This window comes from Barbus barbus (assembly GCF_936440315.1).
Source record: "Barbus barbus genome assembly, chromosome: 2".
Classification (NCBI taxonomy): Eukaryota; Metazoa; Chordata; class Actinopteri; order Cypriniformes; family Cyprinidae; genus Barbus; species Barbus barbus.
Window position 1 is genome coordinate 9,414,889 of NC_136730.1, and position 25,235 is coordinate 9,440,123.

Sequence of the window (25,235 nt, forward strand, 5' to 3'; positions counted from 1 at the left end):
TATGGGAACGAGATACCAACGCCGCCAGACTGACAAGTCCCTGCCTGGTGTCAGGACGAAAGGACAGAGGAGCCGGGAGTGGCTCGGATGTCGAGGTCATAGAACCTAACGAAAGTCAGGGGCGTGGACCACCCAGCTGCGTTGCAGATGTCCTGCATGGAACACCTGCCCAGAAGGCCTTGGAGGCCGCCACACCTCGGGTTGAATGCGCTCTGACTCCCACCGGCGGGGGGAGCTCAGAGGCCTCGTATGCCAAAGCCATGGCACCCACAATCCACCTACTAAGAGGAGGGCTTCGTAGCAGGAAGACCCCTCTTAGGCGGACCATAGCACACGGGCAGCTGGTCCGACTTTCTCCACAGGGAGGAGCTGTGGATGTATGCGTCTAGTGCTCGCACTGGACACATACGGTTGTGCTTCTCCTGGTCTGGCTCCCCGAAGGGAGGAGGACAGAAGGCCCGCAGTACGACCGGCTGTGGAATGACCGATGGGACCTTCGGAACATACCCCACACGGGGGTAGAGGAATACTTTCGCCGAACCGGGCGCAAAGTGAATAGAGGCCGTAGTCAGAGCCTGAAGGTCACTCACCCTCCTCAGAGAGGTGATAGCCAATAAGAAAACGGTCTTGATAGTGAGGAGTCTCTCAGTTATCTCCTGAATGGGCTCGAAAGGTGCATTGCACAGAGCCTCCAGAACCACAGCCAGATCCCACGTAGGGACGAGATCGTACCGGAGGCCTCAGCCTCAGCGCACCGCGGAGGAAACGTGTAACCAGGGGGTGTCTACCCACTGACTGGCCACCGGTAAGGGCGTGGTATGACGAAATAGCTGCCACGCAGACCTTAACAGTGTAATGGGTTACCCCTGCGGAGAAACGGGCCTGCAGGAACTCCAGTACTGCACCAACGGGGCAGTTGACTGGATCGAGCTGGCGGTCCCCGCACCAAGAAGTGAAGAGCCTCCACTTCAAGGCGTACAGTTTCCTCGTAGAGGGAGCTCTGGATTGGAGGATGGTCTCGACAACCTCGGTTGACAGACCGGAAGCTATGAGCTGTGCCCCCTCAGGGGTCACACCAACAGCTTCCATCACTCCGGGCGAGGGTGCACCTCGGTGCCCCCGGCCTGTGAGAGGAGGTCCCTCCTGACGGGCACTTCCCACGGAGTGCCGTCGAGGAGAGATATCAGGTCCGAGAACCATACTCGGCCCGGCCAGAACGGTGCTACTAACAGTAGACTGACCTCGTCCCGGCGCACTCTCGCCAGAACTCCAGGGAGCAGAGCGATCGGGGGGGAAGGCGTAGAGACGGAGCCTCTGTCACGTCTGTACCATAGCGTCCAGTCCCGGAGGAGCTGGAGGAACCAGAGGGGACATTGCGCTGACTCTCGAGTGGCGAAGAGGTCCACCTGTGCCTGGCCAAAACTTTCCACATCTGCTTCACCCCTCAGGGTGAAGCATCCATACCCCGGGCCTCGGCCCCTGTCTCGACAGGACGCCTGCTCCCACATAAAGATGCCCAGGAATGTGCACAGCTCTCAGTGATAGGAGCTTGCCCTGGGACCACACAAGGATCTGGTGTGCCAGCTTATACAAGGGGCGCGACCGCAGACCTCCTTGGTGGTTGCTGTAAGAGACCACTGCCGTGCTGTCGGTGCGCACCAGCACGTGGTGATCTCTTAGGTCTGGGAGGAAGTGCTTGAGCGCACAGAACACAGCTAGAATCTCTAGCTGGTTGATATGCCACGTCAGGTGGCGACCACTCCACAGACCGCGGGCAGGGTGGCCACTCATGACCGCACCCCAACTGGTGAGGGAAGCGTCCGTCGCTAGCGAGACGCGGCGACAAGGAGCTCCCAGCACCGGGCCCCCGGGACAAGAACCAAGGATTCCTCCACATGTCTAAGGCACGGACAGCGGCTTGACACTTTGACAGCGCGGAGCGAGTCTCCCCTCAGGGAGACCCCCTTGGTCTTGAGCCACCACTGTAGGGGCCTCATGTACAGCAGGCCAGAAGGAATCACGCTGGATGCAGCTGCCATGAGCCCAAGCAGTCTCTGAAACTGCTTGACAGTGAATGGCTGGCCTTCTCACACTCTCTCGACTGCCGTGAGGATCGACTCGATCCGAGCAGGGGTCAAACGAGCCTGCATCGTGGTCGAATCCCACACTACACCTGGATAAGTGGTTCTCTGAGCTGGAGAAAGCACACTTTCCTTGGCGTTTAGTCTTAACCCCCCAAATCTTTCATGTGGGCGAGAACGACACCTCGATGCCGAATCGCCGTCCGCTCTAATTGAGCGAGGATCGACCAATCGTCGATATAATTGAGTATGCGGATGCCCTGCAGTCGCAACGGGACCAGTGCCGCATCCACACACTTGGTGAAAGTGCGGGGTGAGAGTGCTAGGCCGAGGGGAAGAACCCGATACTGATACGCTTTGCCCCCGAAAGCGAACCTTAGGAACTCCCTGTGAGAGGGAAGGGTGGGTACATGGAAATAGACATCTTTGAGGTCTGTCGTGACAAATCAGTCCTCGGACCTGATTTGAGACACGATCTGCCTGACAGTGAGCATCTTGAACTTCAGCTTTCTGGCTGAGCGGTTCAGAAGACTCAAATCCAGTATGGGCCTCAGCCCCCCATCCTTCTTTGGAACAATGAAGTACAGGCTGTAGCAGCCGGCGTGGATTTCGTGAGGAGGAACCAACTCGATGGCTTCCTTCCTCAGCAAAGTATCGACTTCCTGTTCCAAGACCAGAGCCTGCTCGGGGCGGACCGTAGTCACACAGACCCCGTTGAACAGCGGAGGTGGCCCATCGAACTGGATGGAATAGCCAGCCTCTACCGTCCGCAGGACCCAAAGAGACACATTCGGCAGTCGCTGCCAGGCTGCCAAACGCTCTACTAAGGGAATCAGTCTCTCGAGACTGACCTCTGGTGTTAGAGAAGCGGCCAGACCGCTGCCTCGCTGCGGCGCACCGGCAGGAGATGCGTAATCTGGCGGCCGAGGCGAGTTTCTCAGGCCCGCTGAAATCACAGGCGGAAAAACCTGAGAGTAATACTCGCTGGGACCTGCTGTGCCCTGGAACTGCAGGGTTGACAGACAAATCCCCGGAGGGCACCGAGGGGAGACGTCACCGTGTGCCGCGGTGTAAGCCGCTCCACCCCAGTAGGGGTCGTCCTCCATAGTCCTGGGGCTCACCCGTCAGGACCTCTGAACGAACCAGACCCTGCAAGGCAGGACCCAAAGAGACACATTCGGCAGCTCGCTGCCCAATGATCTTCTAAGGGAATCAGTCTCTCGAGACTGACCTCTGGGTTCAGAGAAGCGGCCAGACCGCTGTCTCGATGCGGCGCACCGGAATGAGACGCGTAATCTGGCGGCTGAGGCGAGTTTCTCGGCTCCGCGCTGCCGGGCAGACAAACCTGAGAAATATACTCGCTGGGACCGGCTGTGCCCTGGAACAGCGGCAGGGTCAGCAGACAAGTCCCTGGAGGGCACCGAGGTGAAGTGGTCACCGAGTGCCGCGGTGCAAGCCACTCCACCCCAGTAGGGGTCGCCCTCCGCGGTCCTGGGGCTCGCCCGTCAGGACCTTTTGAGCGAGGAGCTGGTATGCGGAGGAGGCTGCGCCCGCCCAGCAGCCACCTGAGTTTAGAGAGCGCGCATACCCTCTGCCCACCAAAGATGTTGTAAGCAGAGCAGGAGCCTTCAAAGGCGATGCCGTAAAGGGAGACAGATAGCTCGCAAGCGTCTGTTCAACCCGCGGCATCGCCGCATACCCGCGCTCATTCAGTTCCCGCGGGAACGAATGGCCGGGACGAAAAGATTTCACCCGCGATCTCGACACCTCAGTGAGGAGATCGGGGAAAACGGAAGGCTCCTGTGTAGAAGTAGCTCTCTGGGGCGAGAGAGGCGGCGAAACCTCTTCAAAGCTCCTCACATCAACCTCCTCGGAGGAAGAGAGACGAAGCATTGAGCCCTCGTCTCGGGGGGAAGAGACCGCTTCCAAACCGAGAGACGGGGCGCCAGATCAGGCGCGAGAGGAGATAGGGACATGCCCGTCTGACTCTCGCCAGCCAGATCAGCCTTTTTCTCTTTTTTTTTTTTTTCTCTCTGCAAGCCCCGCGAGCGCAGCCGCCGCTCTGCCTTTTTTTTCTCTCTCTGATTTAAAGGCAGAAGCGGGACCGGCTTTATTCATTTTATGCTTGTGCAAACACTGCAGCTTACAAAGCTCATAGTTATATCATATTGGGGTGACAGAGGCGGCGAAACCTCGTGAACGCTTGTCACATCAACCTCCTCAGAGGAAGAGAGACGAAGCATTGACCCCTCGTCTCGGGGGAAGAGACAGCTTCCACACCGAGAGACGGGGCGCCAGATCTGGCGGATACGGGAGGAGATAAGGACATGACCGTCTCACACTCGCCAGCCAGATCAGCCTGCGAGCCCCACGAGTGCTACCGCCGCTCTGCCTCGGCAGCAGCGGGACCGGCACCGCGTGGGGAGCTCGCGAAGGCTCCCTTCTCGAAGAGAGCCCTCCGGGTGCGGAGACCGATTCTGCGTGCTCCGCACCCAGGCAGACCACGCACAAATCGTGTGTGTCCTCACTCGTGATATAGCGAGGGCAAGGATGCACACACGACTCAAAACGTGGTCTGAAAGCTTCACCCCTGAGCTTGCCCTTGGCTTTGGCATGATACTGAATGCTTTCCACTTAAAACTAGGACAAACAACAGTAAATAAGACTGACACACACAGAGCGCTTCACTGAATGACAAAAAGCTGAAGCCGGCTCCGCCGCACGTGCTTATATGCTTCCTAGTCGTGACGTCACCCCGCCCGTGATGCCTCGCCCTTGTTTGACTGATTACACATCATATTCAGAGCCTGGTCACGCTGAAGGCGTTCCCATATGCGTTTCGACGCAGCTCGAAGTTCCTGGAAGGGAACTGAATATTCAAAACAGACAAATCACAATTACCCTAAATAGCTGTTATGGGTTAAGTACTGTACATTCTATTCCATTTTTATCTTTTTCATTTTACAGTCATATTTTTGGTTTATACAATAATAAACTAATGCATTATTTACTAGTAGAATATATAGGCCTTTTGCATCTTCTAAACACTGTTGCATTATTTGCAAGTAAAGGTAATGCGCATATATATATCGATTATGAACTTCGATTATGAACGCGATTTTGCGTGGCTTATCAGCGAACTACGACTCCGTGTATTAAATGCCGCTCCATCTGAAAGCAGGTGATGGAGATTTACCGCTAATCAAAGAACCGGCTTTACTGAGGAGATGCACATGACAATGGCATGCGATTAATCGTGCAGCCCTAATATATTATATATATATATATATATATATATATATATATATATATATATATATATATATATATATATATATATTCTCATGGCTATTTCTACTTCCCCTAATAGGTTTTGCTAGGACATTCACTAAATCAGATGCATGCATTCCAGAAAAATCACCAAACTTGTTGCTAACCAGAATGTTTCCTGTACAATACAAACTACCATGCTAAAGGTTCAACCTTTTCTGGGCCTGTCAATATCCTTATCATTTGTGTTATTATTGTGATTTTCTTTAATTGTCAAACATCTGTTTAATCATTGGTTTAATGCATTTATCAAATGTTTTGTTTGTGTGTCCTAAAGAACATCCACTATCTGTTATGGAATTAATGTATGAATTAGGAACATTTTAATCTCTGTTGAATGTATATGCATTTCTCATTTCTGCATTATTCAGATATTTCACTAAATGCAAGACATGAGAACAGACTAGTTTAACAAAAAAGAGGACAGCTGGGGCAGGATGCAGAAAAGGGAGGGGGAGGAAGGCTTGTTGGGTTTGAAGGGGGTTAAATTAGCCCCCAAAGTAGCACAATGACCATATCCATCCCAAATAAAAACTAAAAAAAAAGTCATTTCCATACCTAAAATACATATTTTACAGTCAATGTTATGCAGACTGATCATAAACACAGCTACAAAAAACATCCTACCAGTGGCCGTCCTTCACAAAACTTAACATCTACCACAGTTTTATCATAGCTAGAATGCAAAATGTTTCAATACAAGCATTTCAGTCAAATGTAATTTATGCAATATTTCAAACCTTTAACCCAGGGGAGAAAATCAACCCTTCGCAACAATTTAAAATCAGCACATTTTCGTGCAAAAAAAATGCGGATTTGGCAACCCTGCATTCAACACGAACTGCATCCAAAGTGTTTTAAATTATATTCAATATTAAAATGATAATATTATAATTTAAAAATTATATTCAATATTAGAATGTTTGCGGGAGCGGGCAGTAATGGTCAGAAATTCAGCAGGAGCGGGATTAATGCATATACAGAAATTATAATGCATATACAGAAATGAGTGTAACATTTGGACCAATCAGACACACAACTATTTGTTATATTTAAAACATTATCTCTAATGCCCCCTCACCTAACCAAAAGGCCAACTATGAGGGTCTGTGGACCCTTCTCCCGAAATGCATCTAACACCTAAGAAAGGCTGGTTCCATGGCAACCAATCTGATAACACTTGTTGATGGAGAGGAATGCGAGCAGAGCAACTTCATTCTCCTTTAGGAAAGACATTATGCCATAAAAATGGACTCTTCTCTAATTAATTCATAGTAAAACCCTTCTTTGAATGAACACACATATCTTTAGGTCATTGTGTATATTATTACTGTTCTTGTATATGTTTTGTGTATTGTATGTTTTATGCATGCTTACGATAGATCACTAGTTAATATCACTTTAACTGTAATATGTTTGGTCTCTATCAATTTGTCTTCGGATGATCTAATTGAGAGTGAATATTATATGTTGATACCTATGCAACATACTGGTGTCCTAAGAATCTTTAGTAGTTTGTGCATTAACCTATGCAAATTACCATGCATGGAGACAAAGAGTCGTAAAACTTTCCCTCCAGAAGTTCAAGTCACCATAGGCTCTTTGACTCCCCAGAGGTGTGACCTCTATAGCAGATAAAGCTCTCACATTCAGTGACGCCCCGGCAGTCTGCGGTTCTGTTAGATCCTAAGAGGATGAGGAAGATGTGAGCTAAAACTCTTCTGAACACCTTAAGTTTTTTGCCAGGCCTTGTCTTTCCATTCAGCCAAAGCTCCTCAGACCTCAGCAGATCTCTTTCTTAGCTCTTTTTCTACTCTCTACCTGGAAGAACATTTCTACCTCAGAACATTTTTGGAATTCATCACTCTTCAACCCGGAAGAACATGATCGGGAGTCCAAAACCTTGAAACCATTAAGACTTTCATCTGAGACTGCATTCCGGACACTCGTCACGACCAAATGCATTGCAAGTATTGTACATTTAACTAAACGAAACAGAGGTTATTAATACAAGTTATAGACCCCGTTATAAACGGCGCTGATGGTTTTACTCAGGTGGTTAAATGACTTTCCATAACTGCATTCTCTGGTTTTCCTGATGTTTTCATCCATCAACTCTCATTAGCCATTTCCCCATGTATCAGTGATTGTATGTATGTATGTTTGTTTGTTTGTTAGACTAGTCTGCGTTAGTGTTTAGTTAATAAAACTCTTGTGCACAAATTACACGAGTTTCTGATTCTGCCTTGCAAATTAATGTCCCTTTACGATTTTTGATCCTTAGTACATGCTCTAACGTATTAATACTTAGGAAAGTATTTTCTGTGGCCAAGAAAATATCCTTTCTTATAGTTGATATGAACTTGCACTCAATGTTCGCTGGACGGACAGATCAGTTGATGGCAATTTACTTCTGCTACAGTTATTACTGTCAGCCGATATAAATAATTGTAATTAATCATAATTAATTGTAATTATTTATATACAATTCCCTTATAAACTAATTTGTTACAGATGGTGGAGAACGGTGGCAATCGTTTAAACATTATTTGCAAGCAGACTCAGTATCAAACTTGTGTGTTTGTCTCATAATTTTATGAATGTCTTACACATGCAGTTTCTGATAAAATCAGATAGACTATAGCTGGAATGCACCTTACTACGAGCAGTAGAAATTTGATCAATGCTATAAAGCGTGTTTAAATCGTACGATAAGGAACTAATCTGATATTAGAAAAGAAATTCTCATTTCTGTAGTTAGTAGAGTGTAAGCCTTCTCTGACAAAATCTCAGATTAGCAGCCCCTATAGATGGTACCAGACTAAATAAATCTGATCTTGGGAAAAGAAATCCCCATTTCAGCTTTAAATGTGTAAATCTTCTCTGATGAACAAATCTCAGATTAGCGGCACAAATTAATCTGTGTGGCGAAGCAATCTCACTTGCAGTGATATTAAAACAGGGCAACGAAGAAATCTTGCTACAGTACATTTAGTTAAATGGTGATTTGAGCGATTTTCCTCATCTTCCCAGAGTTAAGGCACTGAAGTGATGCAACTCAATAGCGAATTAATGGTGTAATTCTAGCCTAGCTAACTAGTAATTGCCATTGTCTGTGAAGTGAATGTGCTGTTTTGATTTGTGAAAAGTTGTGTGCGATGCGTCATAACTGACTGCGCGTCAGTGCCCATTCATGTTTACAGTAGTGCAAGTTCTGGTCCACTTGCGCGTGTTGTAAGCTTGCATCGGTCGCTTAGCAACGTCTGACCCCGGGAGTTGAGAGCAGCCTCTTCCGGTTCAATTTGATAACAGCACACACGTCGCAGACCCTTGTGTAAACAAGTAACTGAGTGTAGCCAAAGCTAACTCTTTAGCAGCCGAGCAGGTATATAAGCTAACTAAGCCCTTTACCTCAGCTGTTAGCTGTTAGCATCCGACTAACTGACACTGTGTGAGTGTAAAATGTAGCGTCTGAACCACTCCTCTCACTCTCTCTCTCTCTCTCTTCCCTCCTCACTCTTGGTTTCATTTCCTGTTTGTGCTATCACCTTCTGTTAGATTCAGGTACGCCCCTCCTCACATATGTTGGTTCTATTTGTTTTATTTTTATTTTGACTTCATTCTACCTCTCTTTGATTTTGTTTTCATTCATTTACCTTTTTAGCTTGAATGTACAATTCAGCTAAATTGATTTTAATTAAATCTGAGATTTAATTAAATCAGTTTGTTTATTTTATTTTATTTATTTTATTTTTTCCTTTTAGTTTTCTAAAGCTATTAGGACATTTTCATTTTACCTTTACTTTATTTTAGTTATTTGACATCCTCCCTCTCGGTATAAGATTAGAGCAGTTCTAGCAACTGTTGTCCCCTTAATGAGCTATACAGGTTATTAATAGACTAATTCCTGTCTTTTCTATTACCCTCTTACACCAGGGCCCTGAGCAGACTAGAATCACTTCCTATTGTTTCTGTTTGTTTACCTTGAAGTGGTTGATGTGTTCCTGCTAGCGTAGCCAACAATCTCCCTACGTTTTATGACCCTGCTACATTCCTTTGAGCAAGTGACAACTGCTTAGTCATATCTCCTAGTTTAAACTAAATAAGGAAAGCCCTTCTTTCTCCCTCTGCCTCTTCCTGATTTTATTTCAATTTTGTTTATTTGATATCTTCATAGTGACCAAACCTGTGAACCATCAGTGCCTCGAGTAATAGTTTGACCACACGTATAGCCAGGTCATCAGCTGACCCCTGCTTACAGCCCCGTCAACAAAGTTACTCCAACCCTCTACTTGTGTTCTTAGCACCCTACCTCACTAGCTGCCCCTCACCAGCTATTCACACCTTACACGGCCTACAGAGCCGTTCCCCATAAGCCCGGTACACACCAAGCCGACGGTCGGCCGTTGGGCAGTTTTTGTTCGTCGGCCGACGAAGTCTTCTTAGTGTGTTCCGTCACGTCAGCTGAAGTTGGTCCTCGTCGGCTTGTTTTCGGCCGATTCGACATGTTGAATCGGCGTCGGGGCTCGTCGGTCAGTTAGGCCATCTGATCATTCTAACTGGCTGTTCAGCAGGCGAACCAGTGCGCAAGAAAAAAAAACCCGGAAGTGACGAAGTAAACAATGAAGTCAAGAGGGAATACACAGAACGCTCATCTTATTTATTTGCATTTCTCATTCCGATACGTGAATATTTAAAAAAGATATGGCTGTCTGGAACGAGGCAAGTGAAGATGAATTGATAAGCATGATCCAGGAAAGGCCAGCTTTGTATGACATTACGGAAAAATGTTATGTCAACCATGTGGCAAAAGCTGAACTATGGCGTGAGATCAAAAATAAACTTGTCATATTCAGGTAAGATCTCCTTTTTGTCAATTGAGGTCTTTAGAAACGTGTTTGTTATTTTTCAATAGTCCATGAATCTTGTAGAGCAAAAAGTAACATTTGTTGGTATTACAAATAGTCATGAAATTGACCTAATAACTAGACATAATGCTTACAAAAATTTACTTTGCCCCCAGAGAAAGAGCTCATGAAGCGGTGGGATTCATTGCGAACCCAGTACATGCGTTACAAGAAACATGGACCCTCAGGAAGTTTTGGAGCTCAGAAGACTGGCAGGCAGCAATGGATACTGAACCACCTGCAGTTTCTAGAGCCTCACACAAAAAGGAAGGAGAGCACTTCAAATCAGCCAGATTTGAAGAACTTCAGAGAGTTGCTGAAATCGCGTTTGGTCTCGTACTGTATCGTGTATCTTGTCAGTGTGTGCACTTGCTTGGCCATTTGTAGTTGATAAACAGGAAAGTGGGTTCAAGCGCCAGCCGAAGGCAGTGTAATGAAGTGGTCTTTAAGAGAAGCAGTCTATCAGCGGAAGTTTAAAATCAGCTCGTAAGTGTATTTACTTGTCTCAGTGTTTAGCGCATTTGCCGTTGCTAGGAAACGCTTATTTTGTTTACTAGGATGAGAGTTGCTGAAATCGCGTTTGGTCTCGTACTGTATCGTGTATCTTGTCAGTGTGTGCACTTGCTTGGCCATTTGTAGTTGATAAACAGGAAAGTGGGTTCAAGCGCCAGCAGAAGGCAGTGTAATGAAGTGGTCTTTAAGAGAAGCAGTCTATCAGCGGAAGTTTAAAATCAGCTCGTAAGTGTATTTACTTGTCTCAGTGTTTAGCGCATTTGCCGTTGCTAGGAAACGCTTATTTTGTTTACTAGGATGAGAGTTGCTGAAATCGCGTTTGGTCTCGTACTGTATCGTGTATCTTGTCAGTGTGTGCACTTGCTTGGCCATTTGTAGTTGATAAACAGGAAAGTGGGTTCAAGCGCCAGCAGAAGGCAGTGTAATGAAGTGGTCTTTAAGAGAAGCAGTCTATCAGCGGAAGTTTAAAATCAGCTCGTAAGTGTATTTACTTGTCTCAGTGTTTAGCGCATTTGCCGTTGCTAGGAAACGCTTATTTTGTTTACTAGGATGAGAGTTGCTGAAATCGCGTTTGGTCTCGTACTGTATCGTGTATCTTGTCAGTGTGTGCACTTGCTTGGCCATTTGTAGTTGATAAACAGGAAAGTGGGTTCAAGCGCCAGCAGAAGGCAGTGTAATGAAGTGGTCTTTAAGAGAAGCAGTCTATCAGCGGAAGTTTAAAATCAGCTCGTAAGTGTATTTACTTGTCTCAGTGTTTAGCGCATTTGCCGTTGCTAGGAAACGCTTATTTTGTTTACTAGGATGAGAGTTGCTGAAATCGCGTTTGGTCTCGTACTGTATCGTGTATCTTGTCAGTGTGTGCACTTGCTTGGCCATTTGTAGTTGATAAACAGGAAAGTGGGTCCAGCTGAATTGAAATGATCATTTGTTGGTTTGGTATAATAAAGGTTATTATACCGCGGCAGCGGTCGCGGCAGTCGTCGTGTGAAGCCCTCTTAGTGTGAAGACCAAAGAGTGTAAAGACCATCGACTCTACCGTGCGACTCCACCGGGCAGGGACACCGGCAAGGGATAGTAGTAGCTTTTTATTTAATTTTTTCATTGATAAGTTTATTATTGAAATGTTGTTGTTATATGCATGTGTTAATTTTATTTAATTTCTTTATTTTCTTAAATATGTGGGTAGATAGTATTTATAGAGTTGTAACTTTTTAGTTTTAGTTACTTTTTCTTATTTGTAAGTCGCTTTGGACAAAAGCGTCTGCTAAATGACAAAAGTAAAGTAAGTAAAGTAAATCTAACGATCAGGGTAAATAAACAAATCTCTCTCTCTTTTTATTTTTTTTTTTTTAATTTCAGAATAAAAAGAAACATTTTGCTTTTTGTAAAGTGGCCACTGATTGTTCAGATGGGTGTATTTACAAGTAACTCAAGTAAATCAACATATTAACACAAGCCGATAAATTAATGTCATGTTATCTTCTGCAATGTGTCATAAACTGCATCTGAATAGAGCCATTTTGCCAATTTGCAGGGTATTGTTTTAGCTATGCCCTGTTATTTTTATGGGTGATAGGTGAACAGTTGTAAGAATCTATGGTATTGCATTGTTCACATTTTGACTTTATCTTATGTTTTTTAAGGACCCTTCGACTGACAGTGACTCCTGTTCACCATCTGATGGTACCAACAGTGACACCTGGACTGGCATCCATGAATAGTCCAGTTTCATTGAGGCTGAGCTACGTCCCAGTACACCCTTGGCTGAGTCCACCATCTGTGGAGCTGAGTCCACAGCCATGAGAAAGGAGCCTTTGCAAAGCACCTACATAAAGCCAAATACTCCAAGGCCTAATGGGAAGATGCAGGACGAATCCTCCAGCGAGGAGTCTACATACTTGATACTCACCATCAGCAAAACTCTGGAAAAGTTGGCATCACAGGAAAACACCAATGATGCCATCTCAGCTTACTGCAGTAATTTAGAACACAGAATGCAGAATTTGCCACCACATGTGCTGCCACATTTCCAGCATGAGGTTGACAATTGCATTTTCAGATACTCAGTGGGCCACAACCAAGCACTGAAAATAAAACACTTTGACTTTGGGTAATAGGCACTTGCATTCACAATTCTTTATGTAAAAAAGGATCACAAAACAAAATGATGTAAAATCCTAATCTTTATTTAGCAATGTCACACCATCTTCATAAAACAGAAACCAAGGTCAAAGACTGGAAACAAACATGTTTGTCACATGCTTATATTTTGCCCCACTGAAAGGGATCTGCTCCAATGTCTGAATTAAAGTACTGGCACAGTTTATCCCTGAGCTGTTTGGCGTGTGTTTTACTGTTGGTTGTGTGTGGCAGAGAGGCCTGCTGTAGGCCAGGGTCTTGTCTCCATCTTCCTGGGAGAGTGTCATGATCTAGTCCTTCCTGGTCGATTCCTGCCATGTATACTTCACAGCACTCTGTACGCAGAAAGTTGTGCAAGGCACAGCAAGCCAAAACAATGTCCTCCACTTTGGTGGTGTTTTGAATATTAATGGTGGTTAGAAGGACTCAAAATCGATTTGCCAGGATGCCAAATGCATTTTCAACCACCCTCCGAGCTCGCGAAAGCCTGTAATTGAATATGCGTTGCTCTACAGATAGCCTGCGGTTTGGATATGGCTTCATTAGGTAGTCCTTCAAGGGAAATGCCTCATCTGCCACAATGCAGTAAGGGGCCAGCTGGTCAGATTCAGGAAGTGGTGCAGGGGCAGGTATGTTAGATGTTCTTTTCTCAAAGGCAAAGAGCATCCACCAAATACTCCATCTGAAATACGCCCAATGCAGCCCACATCAACATACAGGAATCTGTAATTGCTGTCAACCAGTGCCATTAGAACTTACGTGGTTTATAAAATGATTTATTGTATCCTGAAACTCTTGTGTTATTAAAGATTCTGTTTTCCACTTACCCGCTGGTTCCTGCAGTCCTTCGAGGAGCGTACCATAACAGAAGACTTGACCGAACAGAAGATGAGGAAGCAGCTGGTTCTAATTCCCTGCAAGGGAGGTTCGGGGATGTACAGCGAGCTTCCTCCGCTCCCGGCGATGATGATGCCGCCGTTCGAGGCGATGATGGTTCCGCCCACGGCGAAGTTAGTTCCGCCCTCCGAGGCAAAGATGGTTCCACCATTAGTCACGGCCCACGCAAGCCTGTCGACGGACGCTCACGTGCCGGTAGGCATTTTAGTTGAGTTCGAGGGGATGACTTGGAGTCCGGAGTCTATCCCTGTGCCTGCTCCTCACAAGTGCCCTCCAGTGCCTGCTCTTCGTAAGTGCCCTCCAGTGCCTGCTCTTCGCAAGTGCCCTCCAGTGCCTGCTACTCGCAAGTATTCTCCTGGATCCCTGCTCTTCCGGTCCAGCCCTTCTGAGTCCCCGCTGGTCCCGTTTGGCCCTCCTAAGTCTCCGCTGGTCCCGTACAGGTCCGCGCTTCCAGAGTTCCCCCGAGAAGCCGCGCTGGCAGAACATCCCCGAGAGTCCGCACTTCCAGAGCACCTCTGAGAATTTGCGCTGCCTGAGCGCCTCCTAGAATTAGCGCTGTCCGAGCGCCCCCGAGAATCCCGTTCTGAGCCCACGGCCAGGAGTGCCGATCCTGATCCCCGAGAATCCAGTTCTCAAGCCACGGCCAGGAGTGCCGACCACGATCCCCGAGAATCCAGTTCTCAAGCCACGGCCAGGAGTGCCGATCCCGATCCCCGAGAATCCAGTTCTCAGACCACGGCTAGGAGTGCCGATCTCGATCCCCGAGAATCCAGTTCTCAAGCCACGGCCAGGAGTGCCGATCCCGATCCCCGAGAATCCAATTCTCAGACCACGGCCAGGAGTGCCGATCCCGATCCCCGAGAATCCAGTTCTCAAGTCACGAGAGTCCGCACTTCCAGAGCACCTCTGAGAATTTGCGCTGCCTGAGCGCCTCCTAGAATTAGCGCTGTCCGAGCGCCCCCGAGAATCCAGTTCTCAGACCATGGCTAGGAGTGCCGATCTCGATCCCCGAGAATCCAGTTCTCAAGCCACGGACAGGAGTGCCGATCCCGATCCCCGAGAATCCAATTTTCAGACCACGGCCAGGAGTGCCGATCCCGATCCCCAGGAATCCCCCAAGTGTCCGCGCTGCAAGAGCCCGCGCTTCAAGAGCGCTCCCAAGTGTCCGCGCTTCCAGAGCGCCCCCAAGTGTCCGCGCTGCAAGAGCACCCCCAAGTGTCCACACTTCCAGAGCGCCCCCCAGAGCGCCCTCAAGTGCCCGCTCTTCCAGAGTGCCCCACAGAGCCCACTCCTCCAGAGCACCCCACAGAGCCCGCTCCTCCTCAAAGGCTCCCAGAGGGGAACTTCCCCAAGAAAATTTTGGGGGGGCTATAGGGTCACGGCCTGTGTGGCCAGGCCAAGGGCCAAGTCCCGCCATTGCCGTCCGAGCTCCCAGACTCGCCATGGCCTCCTGAGTCTCCTGATCCACCATGGCCTCCTGAGTCTCCTGTCCCGCCATGGCCTCCTGAGTCTCCTGTTCCACCAAGGCCATACCTTAACAATCAGATTATTGTTATCAATTATTAAAGGCATTGTGCTATAAACAACCACAATATATGTTGTTTTATATGTTGTCTCTTTTTAAGTAAGCTCCAACTGCCATCCGAAATAATCTAATTATTTTCTTTTTTATAATGCTTAATGATACACCGAAATAAACACAACTGAAAATGTACTATTCAAATAACGAATAACCTTTAGCTTGCTTACCTGTTGCCAAGAACCGCAGTGTAATCATCAGACGTTCCCCTACGGAGATACAATCCCGGTAGTTCATGTTTCTCCTCTGTACGATTGGACTGATAAGTTCTTTTAACCTGTTAAACTGAACAGGAAAAAGCCGAGCAAAATTTTTTAAATCAGAGGTTTCACCTAACTCGAGCTCTCGACACAGGTTCGGGAAAGCCCCTTGAGCCTGTCTCTGGAGTATCCATGTTTTTACCCATTTAGTGCGCTTTCTCCGTATTTTTCACGGCCGCTTCTTCTTTTCCTCTTCCACAAGCAAAAGACAAAGGGCTGACATTGCCTGGGCCATTTGCAATGTGTCAGACATTTCCGAAATATCAAGAATCCGTCTGTGGTGAGCGAGATTCTGAGCTGATTTTTCAGGCACCTTTGTTTATGTTTTGTATCCCTTTAGCTCTTCCGGTTTCCGGCTTTGAGTAACAAACACAGACTACTGCCACCTGCTGGCACGGAAAGGAATTTCTTCTTTACGCAGGCATAGAACGGACGTGCTACTTGGCCGTCGGGTGTCGAGCGTCGGCTTGGTGTGTCAGGGCAACTTTGGACCCAGACGCTGCCGACCCCGCAGTCTGCTTTCGTCACCACTAGTTTGTCGGCTTGGTGTGTACCGGGCTATACAGATAGCCTAACGCCTCTGTACGTACTTGCACTTGCCTTCTGCCTCTCACTCTCTGGTGTTCCCCAAGTGTGCCAGTGTGTCTCAGACATTCCACAGACATCCAGCCCTGCCAGCTCACCAGGACCACCTGAAAACCTGGCAGAGCACTGTGATGGACATCCTTCAGGAGCTGACTAGCATCATCATCTCCCTGGCCCACACCCTCAAGGGCCTCAAACAGAAGGTAAATGAACTGAACCTGCAAGTCACAGAGTTCTACAGGGAACTGAGACCCACTCAGCGAGAAAAGGCACAGAACGGATGCAAAGAACCTTACAGAATGGCACAACAGAAGGAAATCGCTAGTCTTCAGGAGGCTCTAAAAGCTGCTGGACACCAAGCGCAGCTGGAAAAAGCCATCAGACAGGACATGGAAAGAGAACTGTTTCACACAAAGTCACTGTTAAAAACAGTGTATTTGGAACTTAATGAGAGTGACACCAGAACTAAGACCTTAGAAGGCCATCTGCATGCAGCCAGAGCTGAAGTCCAAACTCTGACTTAGGGCTGAGCACACAGCCTTGTGGGGCACCTGTGCTCAGTGTGGTAGTGCTCGAGGTGTTGTGGCCAACATGGACTGACTGAGGTCTTCCGGTTAGACAGTCCAGGATCCAATTACAAAGGGAATTGTTAAGACCCAGCAGGTTTAGTTTATTTATGAGCTGTTGTGGGATTATTGTGTTGAATGCTGAGCTGAAGTCAATGAACAGCATTCTAACATAAGAGTCTTTATTGTCTAGGTGGGCAAGAGCCAGGTGGAGGGTGGAGGAAATTGCATCGTCTGTAGAGCGGTTTGGACAGTATGCAAACTGGAGCGGATCGAGTGTGTTGGGGAAGCTGGTTTTGATGTTGTGCATGACTAACCTCTCAAAGCACTTTATCATGATTGGAGTGCTATGGGACGGTAGTCATTTAGACAGGACACAGGTGATTTCTTTGGTACCGGTATGATTGTTGTGGATTTGAGACATGTGGGGATAACTGCCTGGCTCAGCGAGGCGTTGAAGATATCTGTAAGCACATCTGTCAGCTGTGCAGCACAGTCTCTCAGAACACGGCCAGGTATGTTGATAGATAGGGTCTTCCTTACGTCGGCTGGAGACAGACAGAGCGCCCGGTCGTTGGGAGGTGTGGGCAGTTTTTGTGCAGGTGTGTCATTCTGCATTTCAAATCGTGAATAAAAGTGGTTGAGTGCATCGGGGAGGGATCTGTCATCATCACAGGCCTGTGGCGGGGGCTTGTAGTCAGTGATGGTCTGAATGGCTTGCCACAGGCTCCGTGTGTCTCTGCTGTCTGTGATTGTGATTGTTGATTTTTTGAGCATATGTTTTGCATTTTTAATGCCACAGGACAGACTGGCTCTTGCTGTTTTGAGGGCTGCTTTATCTCCTGATCTGAATGCTTCATCTCTGGTCTTTAGCAGCCCACGAACCTCTGCTGTCATCCATGGCTTCACGTGTGGTGATGGTCTTGGTGACTGTCACATCATCAGTGCACTTTTTGATGTAAGCAGTCACTGTTTCAGTGTACTCATGCAGATCTGTGTGGTTGTTGTAGGTAGTTGCCTCTTTAAACATGTTCCAGTCTGTGCACTGAAAGCAGTCCTGTAGTGTTGAGGTAGCATCATTTGGCCAAATTGTGATGAGTTTTTGAACCGGTTTGGCAAGTTTGAGAAGTGGTCTGTATGCTGGGATTAGCATAACAGAGATGTGGTCCGAGTACCCGAGGTGGGGGCGGGATACAGCCTTGTAAGCGTTCTTTACTGTTGTGTAAACAAAGTCCAGTGTGTTGTTTCCCCTTGTTGCAAAGTTCACATGTCGGAAGAACTTTGGCAAAACTGTCTTTAAGTTTGTGTTGTTGAAGAAAATGATGAAAAAGCCGTCGGGGTTATTTGTTTGTTGTTCACTGATGGCGCTATACTGTTCACGAAGCGCATCCTTAGCGTTTGCACACGGGGGAATGTAAACCGCAACAATAATAATGGCCGTGAACTCCCGCGGCACATAGAATGGTCGACACTTCACAAACATAAACTCCGCGATGAACAGTGTTTTGATAATACCACAGCATTGTTACACCAGTCTTTGTTGATATACACACACAAGCCACCTCCGCAGGTCTTACCAGATAGTGATGAATCTCTATCCGCTCGGTAGCTGGTTAGCCAGTGCTGCTGAATGGCGGAGTCCGGGATGTTGTCGTTTAGCCATGTTTCGGTGAAAACAAACACACAACAATCCCTTGCCTCATGCTGTGTAGACCGACTGAGTTGAATTAAGTCCAGTTTGTTTTCCAGAGAGCGAACGTTTGAGAGCATAACTGTTGGAAGAGCCGGTCTTGTGGGGTTAGCCCTTAGCCTAGCTCGTATACCTCCACGCTTACCGCGCTTACGTCCTCTCTCTAAGTTTTTGCCAGGCCTTGCGGCCTTGTCTTTCCATTCAAAGCTCCTCAGACCTCAGCAGATCTCTTTCTTAGCTCTTTTTCCACTCTCTACCTGGAAGAACATTTCTACCTCAGAACATCTTTGGAATTCATCACTCTTCAACCCGGAAGAACGTGATCGGGAGTCCAAAACCTTGAAACCATTAGGACTTTCATCTGAGACTCGTCACGACCAAATGCAACTACATGTCAACTACATGTCAACTAATTCTCATTAATTTGCAGCTACATGTCTACTAACTCTCAGTAGGGTAGGTTTAGGGTTAGCAGAATAAGTTGACATATACTTGCAAAGTTTCAAATACTCAGTATGTTGTATGTTGTGAACCCATCAAAATAAAGTGTTAGAAGATATTAAGCAGACTCTACTAATACTCTATTGACTGCTAGTTGACTTGTAGTTGCAAAGTTACTTACTGTTAGTAGAATGTCTAAAGTGGACTATCGAAATAAAGTGTTACCTTATTTATATACAATTCCCTTTTAAGCTAATTTGCTACATGAGAAATGCATATACAGATTAAAGTATGCGAGCAGCGCAATGAGTTGCACTGCTCTAACTCTAGCACTATCGATTCTAATTTTATTTTATCTATTTGTTTTCGTTTTCTTTTTTATTATTTAAAGAAAAACACTTGACCCTCTAACACTTGCACTTTCTATTTTTTTTCTAACTGCTTGTTTTCTTAAAAAAAAAGGCCTCTAACACTAGCTTTCTCTATTCTTTTTATATTTTATCGACTTGTTTTCTTTTTATTGTGTGTGTGTGTGTGTCTGTGTGTGGACATGTTTATATATCCTGGTGGGAACTTAAACCTGAATACATATGGTGACTCGTGTCACGGTGGGGACCTAAATTTAGGTCCCCATGGGTACAAAAGCTTATAAATCATACAGAATTAGTTTTTTTTTTTTTTTGAGAAAGTAACAAAGTTTCCTGTAAGGGGTAGGGTATGTGTAGGGCGATAGTATATATGGTTTGTACAGTAAAAACCATTAAGCTAATGGAGAGTACCTGCAAGCATAGCTGACCAGACTGTGTGTGTGTGTAGTGAGAAAAAACAACAACCTTTCTACGTGTACTGCGTTAGGCTAACCGAGACTTCTCATAGCACTTGCATATTATTGCTCTTTTGTTGGTTTTGATTGCTTTTATTGTCCTCATTTGCAAGTCTCTTTGGATAAAAGTGTCTGCTAAATGTAAATGTATATGTAAACTGTCCAGTGTCAAACCACAGCCTATTTGTTTCTGGTTCATGGGACAAGTACATGACTGGTGACCATACGTTCTCTTTTCCCAGGACATGTCCTCTTTTTGAACCTAAACAAATGCGCCTGCGCCCTGCATGGGACTGTTTTTTTCTCTTAGAAGTGAAAAAGTGAAGTGACATACTGCCAAGTATGGTGACCCATACTCGGAATTCGTGCTCTGCATTTAACCCATCCAAAGTTCACACACACAGCAGTGAACACACACACAGTGAACACACACTCGGAGCAGTGTAACGTAAAATAATTAATTATTATTATTATTTGTTTATTTCTAATAAGGAGACAGTCATGAAAGAAAATTATGTTCAAAGGTTCAGATTATGTCTTTGGTTATTCCATCATACATGAATTTGGACTGATATGTTACATATTACAGATGATCAGAAGCTGATTTCATAAACAGGCCTGGTCTTCCTTCTGGTCGGGATTGTCTATCTCGGTGAGCAATGGCAGATGGAGAACAGCTATCTTTTGAAATTCTTTTTGAATTCATGCAGTACCAAAAAGTAATCGTGGAAATTGTAATCAAAAGAAGGAATGTTCTAACAATGGAAATAATTACAAAAGTCATCATCTGTTCTGCTGAATCAGTGCCTGAAAAAGACAAAATGGTGGATGTAATGTTAACACACCATAAAAGTGCTATTGTTTTACGAGTTACTTCTTGAAGAACATACCTATAATGCCCAGTTTGGTGCCATTCCAAAATAGTGTCTCCCCACATGCAGCAACAGTGCAGTTGTAAGTCTCAGAATCAGAAATTTTGAGGTCTTTCTTAGAGAAGCTGTAGACACATCGACGTGTTTTAAAACCAGCTTCAGAGTTCCACTCACACCGACCAACATTCATCACATGTGCGCTAATGAATCTTGGGCGAGATTCTTCTGATTCCTGTATAATCCAGTACACACTGTTGTTTCCCACACACTTCTGATTTAAAACTGTGCAGGTAAGACTCACTGAATCTCCATGATGTGATGGAATTAAAGCAGGTTGTTTTACAACAGTGTAGCTTTTCACCCCTGTATGGAAAGGTAATTAATGAGTGACTTTTGTGAAAGATGTTATGGACATGGCATTCAAATATTGTACTTTATTTTTTAAAAGTTAGCATTTAGGTAATAGTTTTACTACCACTATAAATATAGGTTCACTCTATAAACACTTTTAAATAAGGTTCTTTATTGACATAGATGGTTCCATGAAGAACCTTTAATATCCAAGGGACCTTTTCATTCCACAAAAAGGTTCTTTATATACGTATATATAATCGTTTTTAATCTATCACTCTCTATTCTATTTTCTTAATAAAAAAAAAAACACTAGCTTCTCTATTCTTTTTGTATTCTATCTATTTGTTTTCTTTTTCTTTTTTCTTTTATTTTTATTTATTTATTTATTTATTCTACAATTAACAAAAAGCAAAAAAAAAAAAGTCCTCTAACACTAGCTTGCTCTATTCTTTTTCTATTCTATCTGGTTTTGTTGTTGTTGTTGTTGTTGTTTTTAAATACATCATTAAAAAAAATTATAACTTTGCAATGTGCACTGTGTTAGGCCAACTGTGACTTGTCATAGCACTTGCATATCATTGCTCCTTTGTTGATTTTGATTGCTTCCATTGTTCCCCTTTGGATAAAACTGTCTGCTAAATGACTAAAGGTAAATGTAATGTAAATGTTTAAGAAGTGTTCACTGAAAGGCTCTGGTAGGAACCCAACATGGTTTTCTACTGCATTGCTGCCAAAACTCCCTTTTGAAACTTTGAAGTAACTCAAAATAATTATAAATAATTCAAAATTATTTAAAACGAAAATACATTACAATTACCTTCAACGATCAACTCTGTCCCTTCGACAAATTCCATTACATTGGAATAAGTGCTTCCACAGTAGTATGTTGCAGAGTCTGAGAGCTGTATGTTTCTTATCACCAAACGATGCACACCCTTGTCATTCTGCACAAAGAAGCGTGAGCTATTCTCGAAATTATGGTAAAACTGGGCTTTGTTGCCATACTTGTATATGGTGGAGATGAGCCTAGGATTCTTTCCAAGTTCATGCTTGTACCATGAGAAGTATATAGCCATGTGGCTCTGGTAAAAGCAAGACATATTAATGGTTTCTCCCAGTTTGGCATTCACAGGTGGATTATTCAGGAGTGATGCAGTAAGGCCTAAACAAAAATATTAAAAGTAACAAGCAAAAAAATTTAGCTTAAATGAATGTAAATACAGTTTAGTTCTGATAAAGACAGTTCAACTCACCGATGAGAAAGAGAAGCAAATATCCCAAGTTTATCATATTTGGACAGATTTATCCTAATCTAGTAAGAAGCAGGTGAGCAATGACAAAACGAACATCACCAGAGAGGCAGTGAATGATGTGAGCAGTAGGATGTGTTTATGTTAAAAAGTGCTGTGCCAGATTTTTCCCCCCCACTGATCTTTTCTTTCAGAGAGGATTTCATAATCTACTTTTAATTTCTCAGACAAATAATTGCACGAGTAACACCAGCAGCCACCATCAGTAAATACCTTTATACATGGCATTTTTAAAAGAAGTATGTTTAGGGGGAATTATTTATAAAAACAAAGACATAAAGGCTGTGTGCTAGTTGTGGTTTTCTGCTGGTCATGTGGTAACTTGACCTTCTTAAATTCTAAGTAAGTGTTTCTTGACTGCATAGCAGATGAAGGGAAATCAAATGTGATCACAAAACTGTGCAGTCATCAAAATTGCAGTCTTATGTTTTTACTGAACACAGCAGACAGTGTAAATGTGTCCAATAACTCTCTCGTCAGATGAGCCTGATATTAATCAAGAAGCTTTTTAATAGGCTACACTAAAAACATTACTGGAGGATGGACTAAACTCAAATCTGTGATGACCACAACAAAATCACAACGACATCCAAGACCTGTAGCATTGTGGCTTCACAGGTACACATCACATTAGCTTCTTAAACTGTGAAAGGCTATATAATATGATCATGTGGAAGGTCTGAATGTCCTAAAAAGTTTAAACTCCATTTTTTTTGTTTTAAACTAATAGTGGCATCGTGATGCCTACATATTCCTAAATTGAAGATTTTTTCTGTTGCTTTTTTAAATGATTGTAAAAAAACGTATTAAAATTTAATCCAAATGATGGATTTTTTTTTTTTTAAATGAACACACATCACTAGTGCCCATACTCCTTACACTGTAAACCCCACTGTTGTCATTAATAAAGAAATTAAGTTAATATAACTTGACATTACTTAAAGTACTAAGTTTTGGCATCAAAACTTAAACAGGTGTATTTCACTTACTCATTTGGCAGCAAAAACGTTTTAATTAATATTTTAAGTTCTCTGAACTCAACATTTTAATTCATTTAAATGTTTCACCATGTCTCTGTTTAAAATGATTGGTCGCGCTTGAAATTCTGCTTTGACAACCGCGCTGATTGGTCGATATAAGTTATATGACACAAGGCGGGTTTTTTTTTTTCTTTGTCGTGCTGAATTTTGCTGAAGCAGCAGCAGGACAGAGGCACTAGCAGAAACCATCTGACAGAAGAAAGACAAAAGTTAAATTAGTAAGTAGAGATTTAAACGCTCATATACACTTTTCTTTATTGATTTACACCTTATTCTAATGTTACGTTTTTCGTTTCACTCCAGTAGCAGCACAAGTACGCTGGCGGTAAAGCAGGTGGGAAGAGAGTTGCACAGGTAGGTTAATGATAAATATTTAAGTGTAAAATTCGCTTGGTTGCCGTTTTATTTTTGGAGAATTTTGTAGTTATAAACACGCATGAGTTACTAACTTTCTGTAAGAACATTTTAATTTCCCGTTTAATTTTTTTGGTTTCTTCCCCCAGCTGCACTTGCTGCAGGCGATTGTGAAGCAGGCGGGGACACGCATGGAGTCGTGATAAAGGCCCATGGATTACGCTGGTAAGTTAATGTTTAACACGTCTGCACGTTTTGGTTTATTGTCTGTAAAAGGTTTTATTTTGTAGTTATAAACACGCCTGAGTTTCTAATTTTCTGTAAGAACATTTGAATTTCCCGCCTAACCGTTTTCCTCCCCCAGCGGCACTTGCAGGCAGGCGGTCGTGAAGCAGGCGTGACAGGGATGGAGTAGTTATGAAGGCCCATGGATTACACTGGTAAGTTAACGTTTAACACGTCTGCACGTTTTGGTTTATTGTCTGTAAAATGTTTTATTTTATACGGATGGACAAGGTATAACGTTAAATGCGTTTAGGTTAATATGAACATGAGCTTGCAACCATGTGAATTAACTTTAATTTGATAATGTTTATTCATCTTCACTAGATGTCCGATGATCGCAGCTCGAATCTTGACGTTCCAGTGGGGATTGTAATAGTTGAAGATGGGACTACTCTTCAGCCTCTCCTCATTTGGGATAGTAATTGAGGGAAAAGTGGTGATGGACAATCTACATGACCTTCCTGAATCAATGTGTCTTCTGTTTGGACTAATTTATTTTTGGTTTGAGATTTTCCAGTTCCTTGTGCGTTATAAATACCATGGTATTAATCTGGACCTACCACAGTGTTTTGTACGGTAGGTTTGTCGTCATTCCACAGAATTGTGCAACAAATTTGAGTGTCCTGTCATTGAATGTGAACAAACTACATTCTCTCCAAGTAAAAGGTTAGAGAACAAGGAAAAAAAGTCAAGTTTCCACTTTGCTGGTAATTTAAGTTGTACTTAAATTACCCAAAGTCACTGAAGTACACATTTGAATTTATTCAACGCATTCTCCTTTCCATGGGGCAGAAAGACCTGCAGCCTAAGATACAATCCTTGGCTAACCAGCTGTTCCATTAAAATGGATAAACAAGATCAGCACATGCATTTTCTTAAAAACAAAAAAAACACTTAAGATACAGCATGGAGGGGTCCCTTTCTGTTTTGTGCTTTTTCTTGTCAGCTGAGATAAAAAAAAAAGACCTTTACATTGGAAATTAAAAACATTTTAATGTTAACAGTCAGTAAGACTTTTACCAGCAAAGTGGAAACTTGTCTTTTTTCCTTGTTCTCTAACCTTTTACTTGCAGAGAATGTAGTTTGTTCACATTCAATGACAGCACACTCAAATTTGTTGCACGATTCTGTGGAATGACGACAAACCTACCGTACAAAACACTGTGGTAGGTCCAGATTAATACCATGGTATTTATAACGCACAAGGAA

The 25,235-nt window shown here is 44.4% G+C and overlaps 1 protein-coding gene across 1 annotated transcript; it reads right to left on the reverse strand.

Moving 5' to 3' along the window:
- Window positions 1-20,256: 20,256 nt before the first annotated feature.
- On the reverse strand, window positions 20,257-22,412 carry LOC306882154 (uncharacterized protein). The gene is made up of 4 exons (XM_079436638.1): window positions 22,291-22,412; window positions 21,855-22,199; window positions 20,702-21,046; window positions 20,257-20,618 (listed from the first exon to the last, which is right to left on the reverse strand). The coding sequence occupies exons 1-4, from the start codon at window positions 22,325-22,327 to the stop codon at window positions 20,395-20,397; spliced, it is 951 nt and encodes a 316-aa protein (XP_079292764.1). The 5' UTR covers window positions 22,328-22,412; the 3' UTR covers window positions 20,257-20,394.
- Window positions 22,413-25,235: the final 2,823 nt, after the last annotated feature.

Bases quoted from the DNA above. Each gene is read 5' to 3' on its own strand.
- LOC306882154 (XM_079436638.1), bottom strand. From the start codon at position 22,327: ATGATAAACTTGGGATATTTGCTTCTCTTTCTCATCG. The intron at 21,047-21,854 runs GTAATTGTAATG...CTTTCCATACAG, and splicing joins GACAGAGTTGATCGTTGAAG to GGGTGAAAAGCTACACTGTT. The intron at 20,619-20,701 runs GTATGTTCTTCA...TGTCTTTTTCAG, and splicing joins CACCAAACTGGGCATTATAG to GCACTGATTCAGCAGAACAG.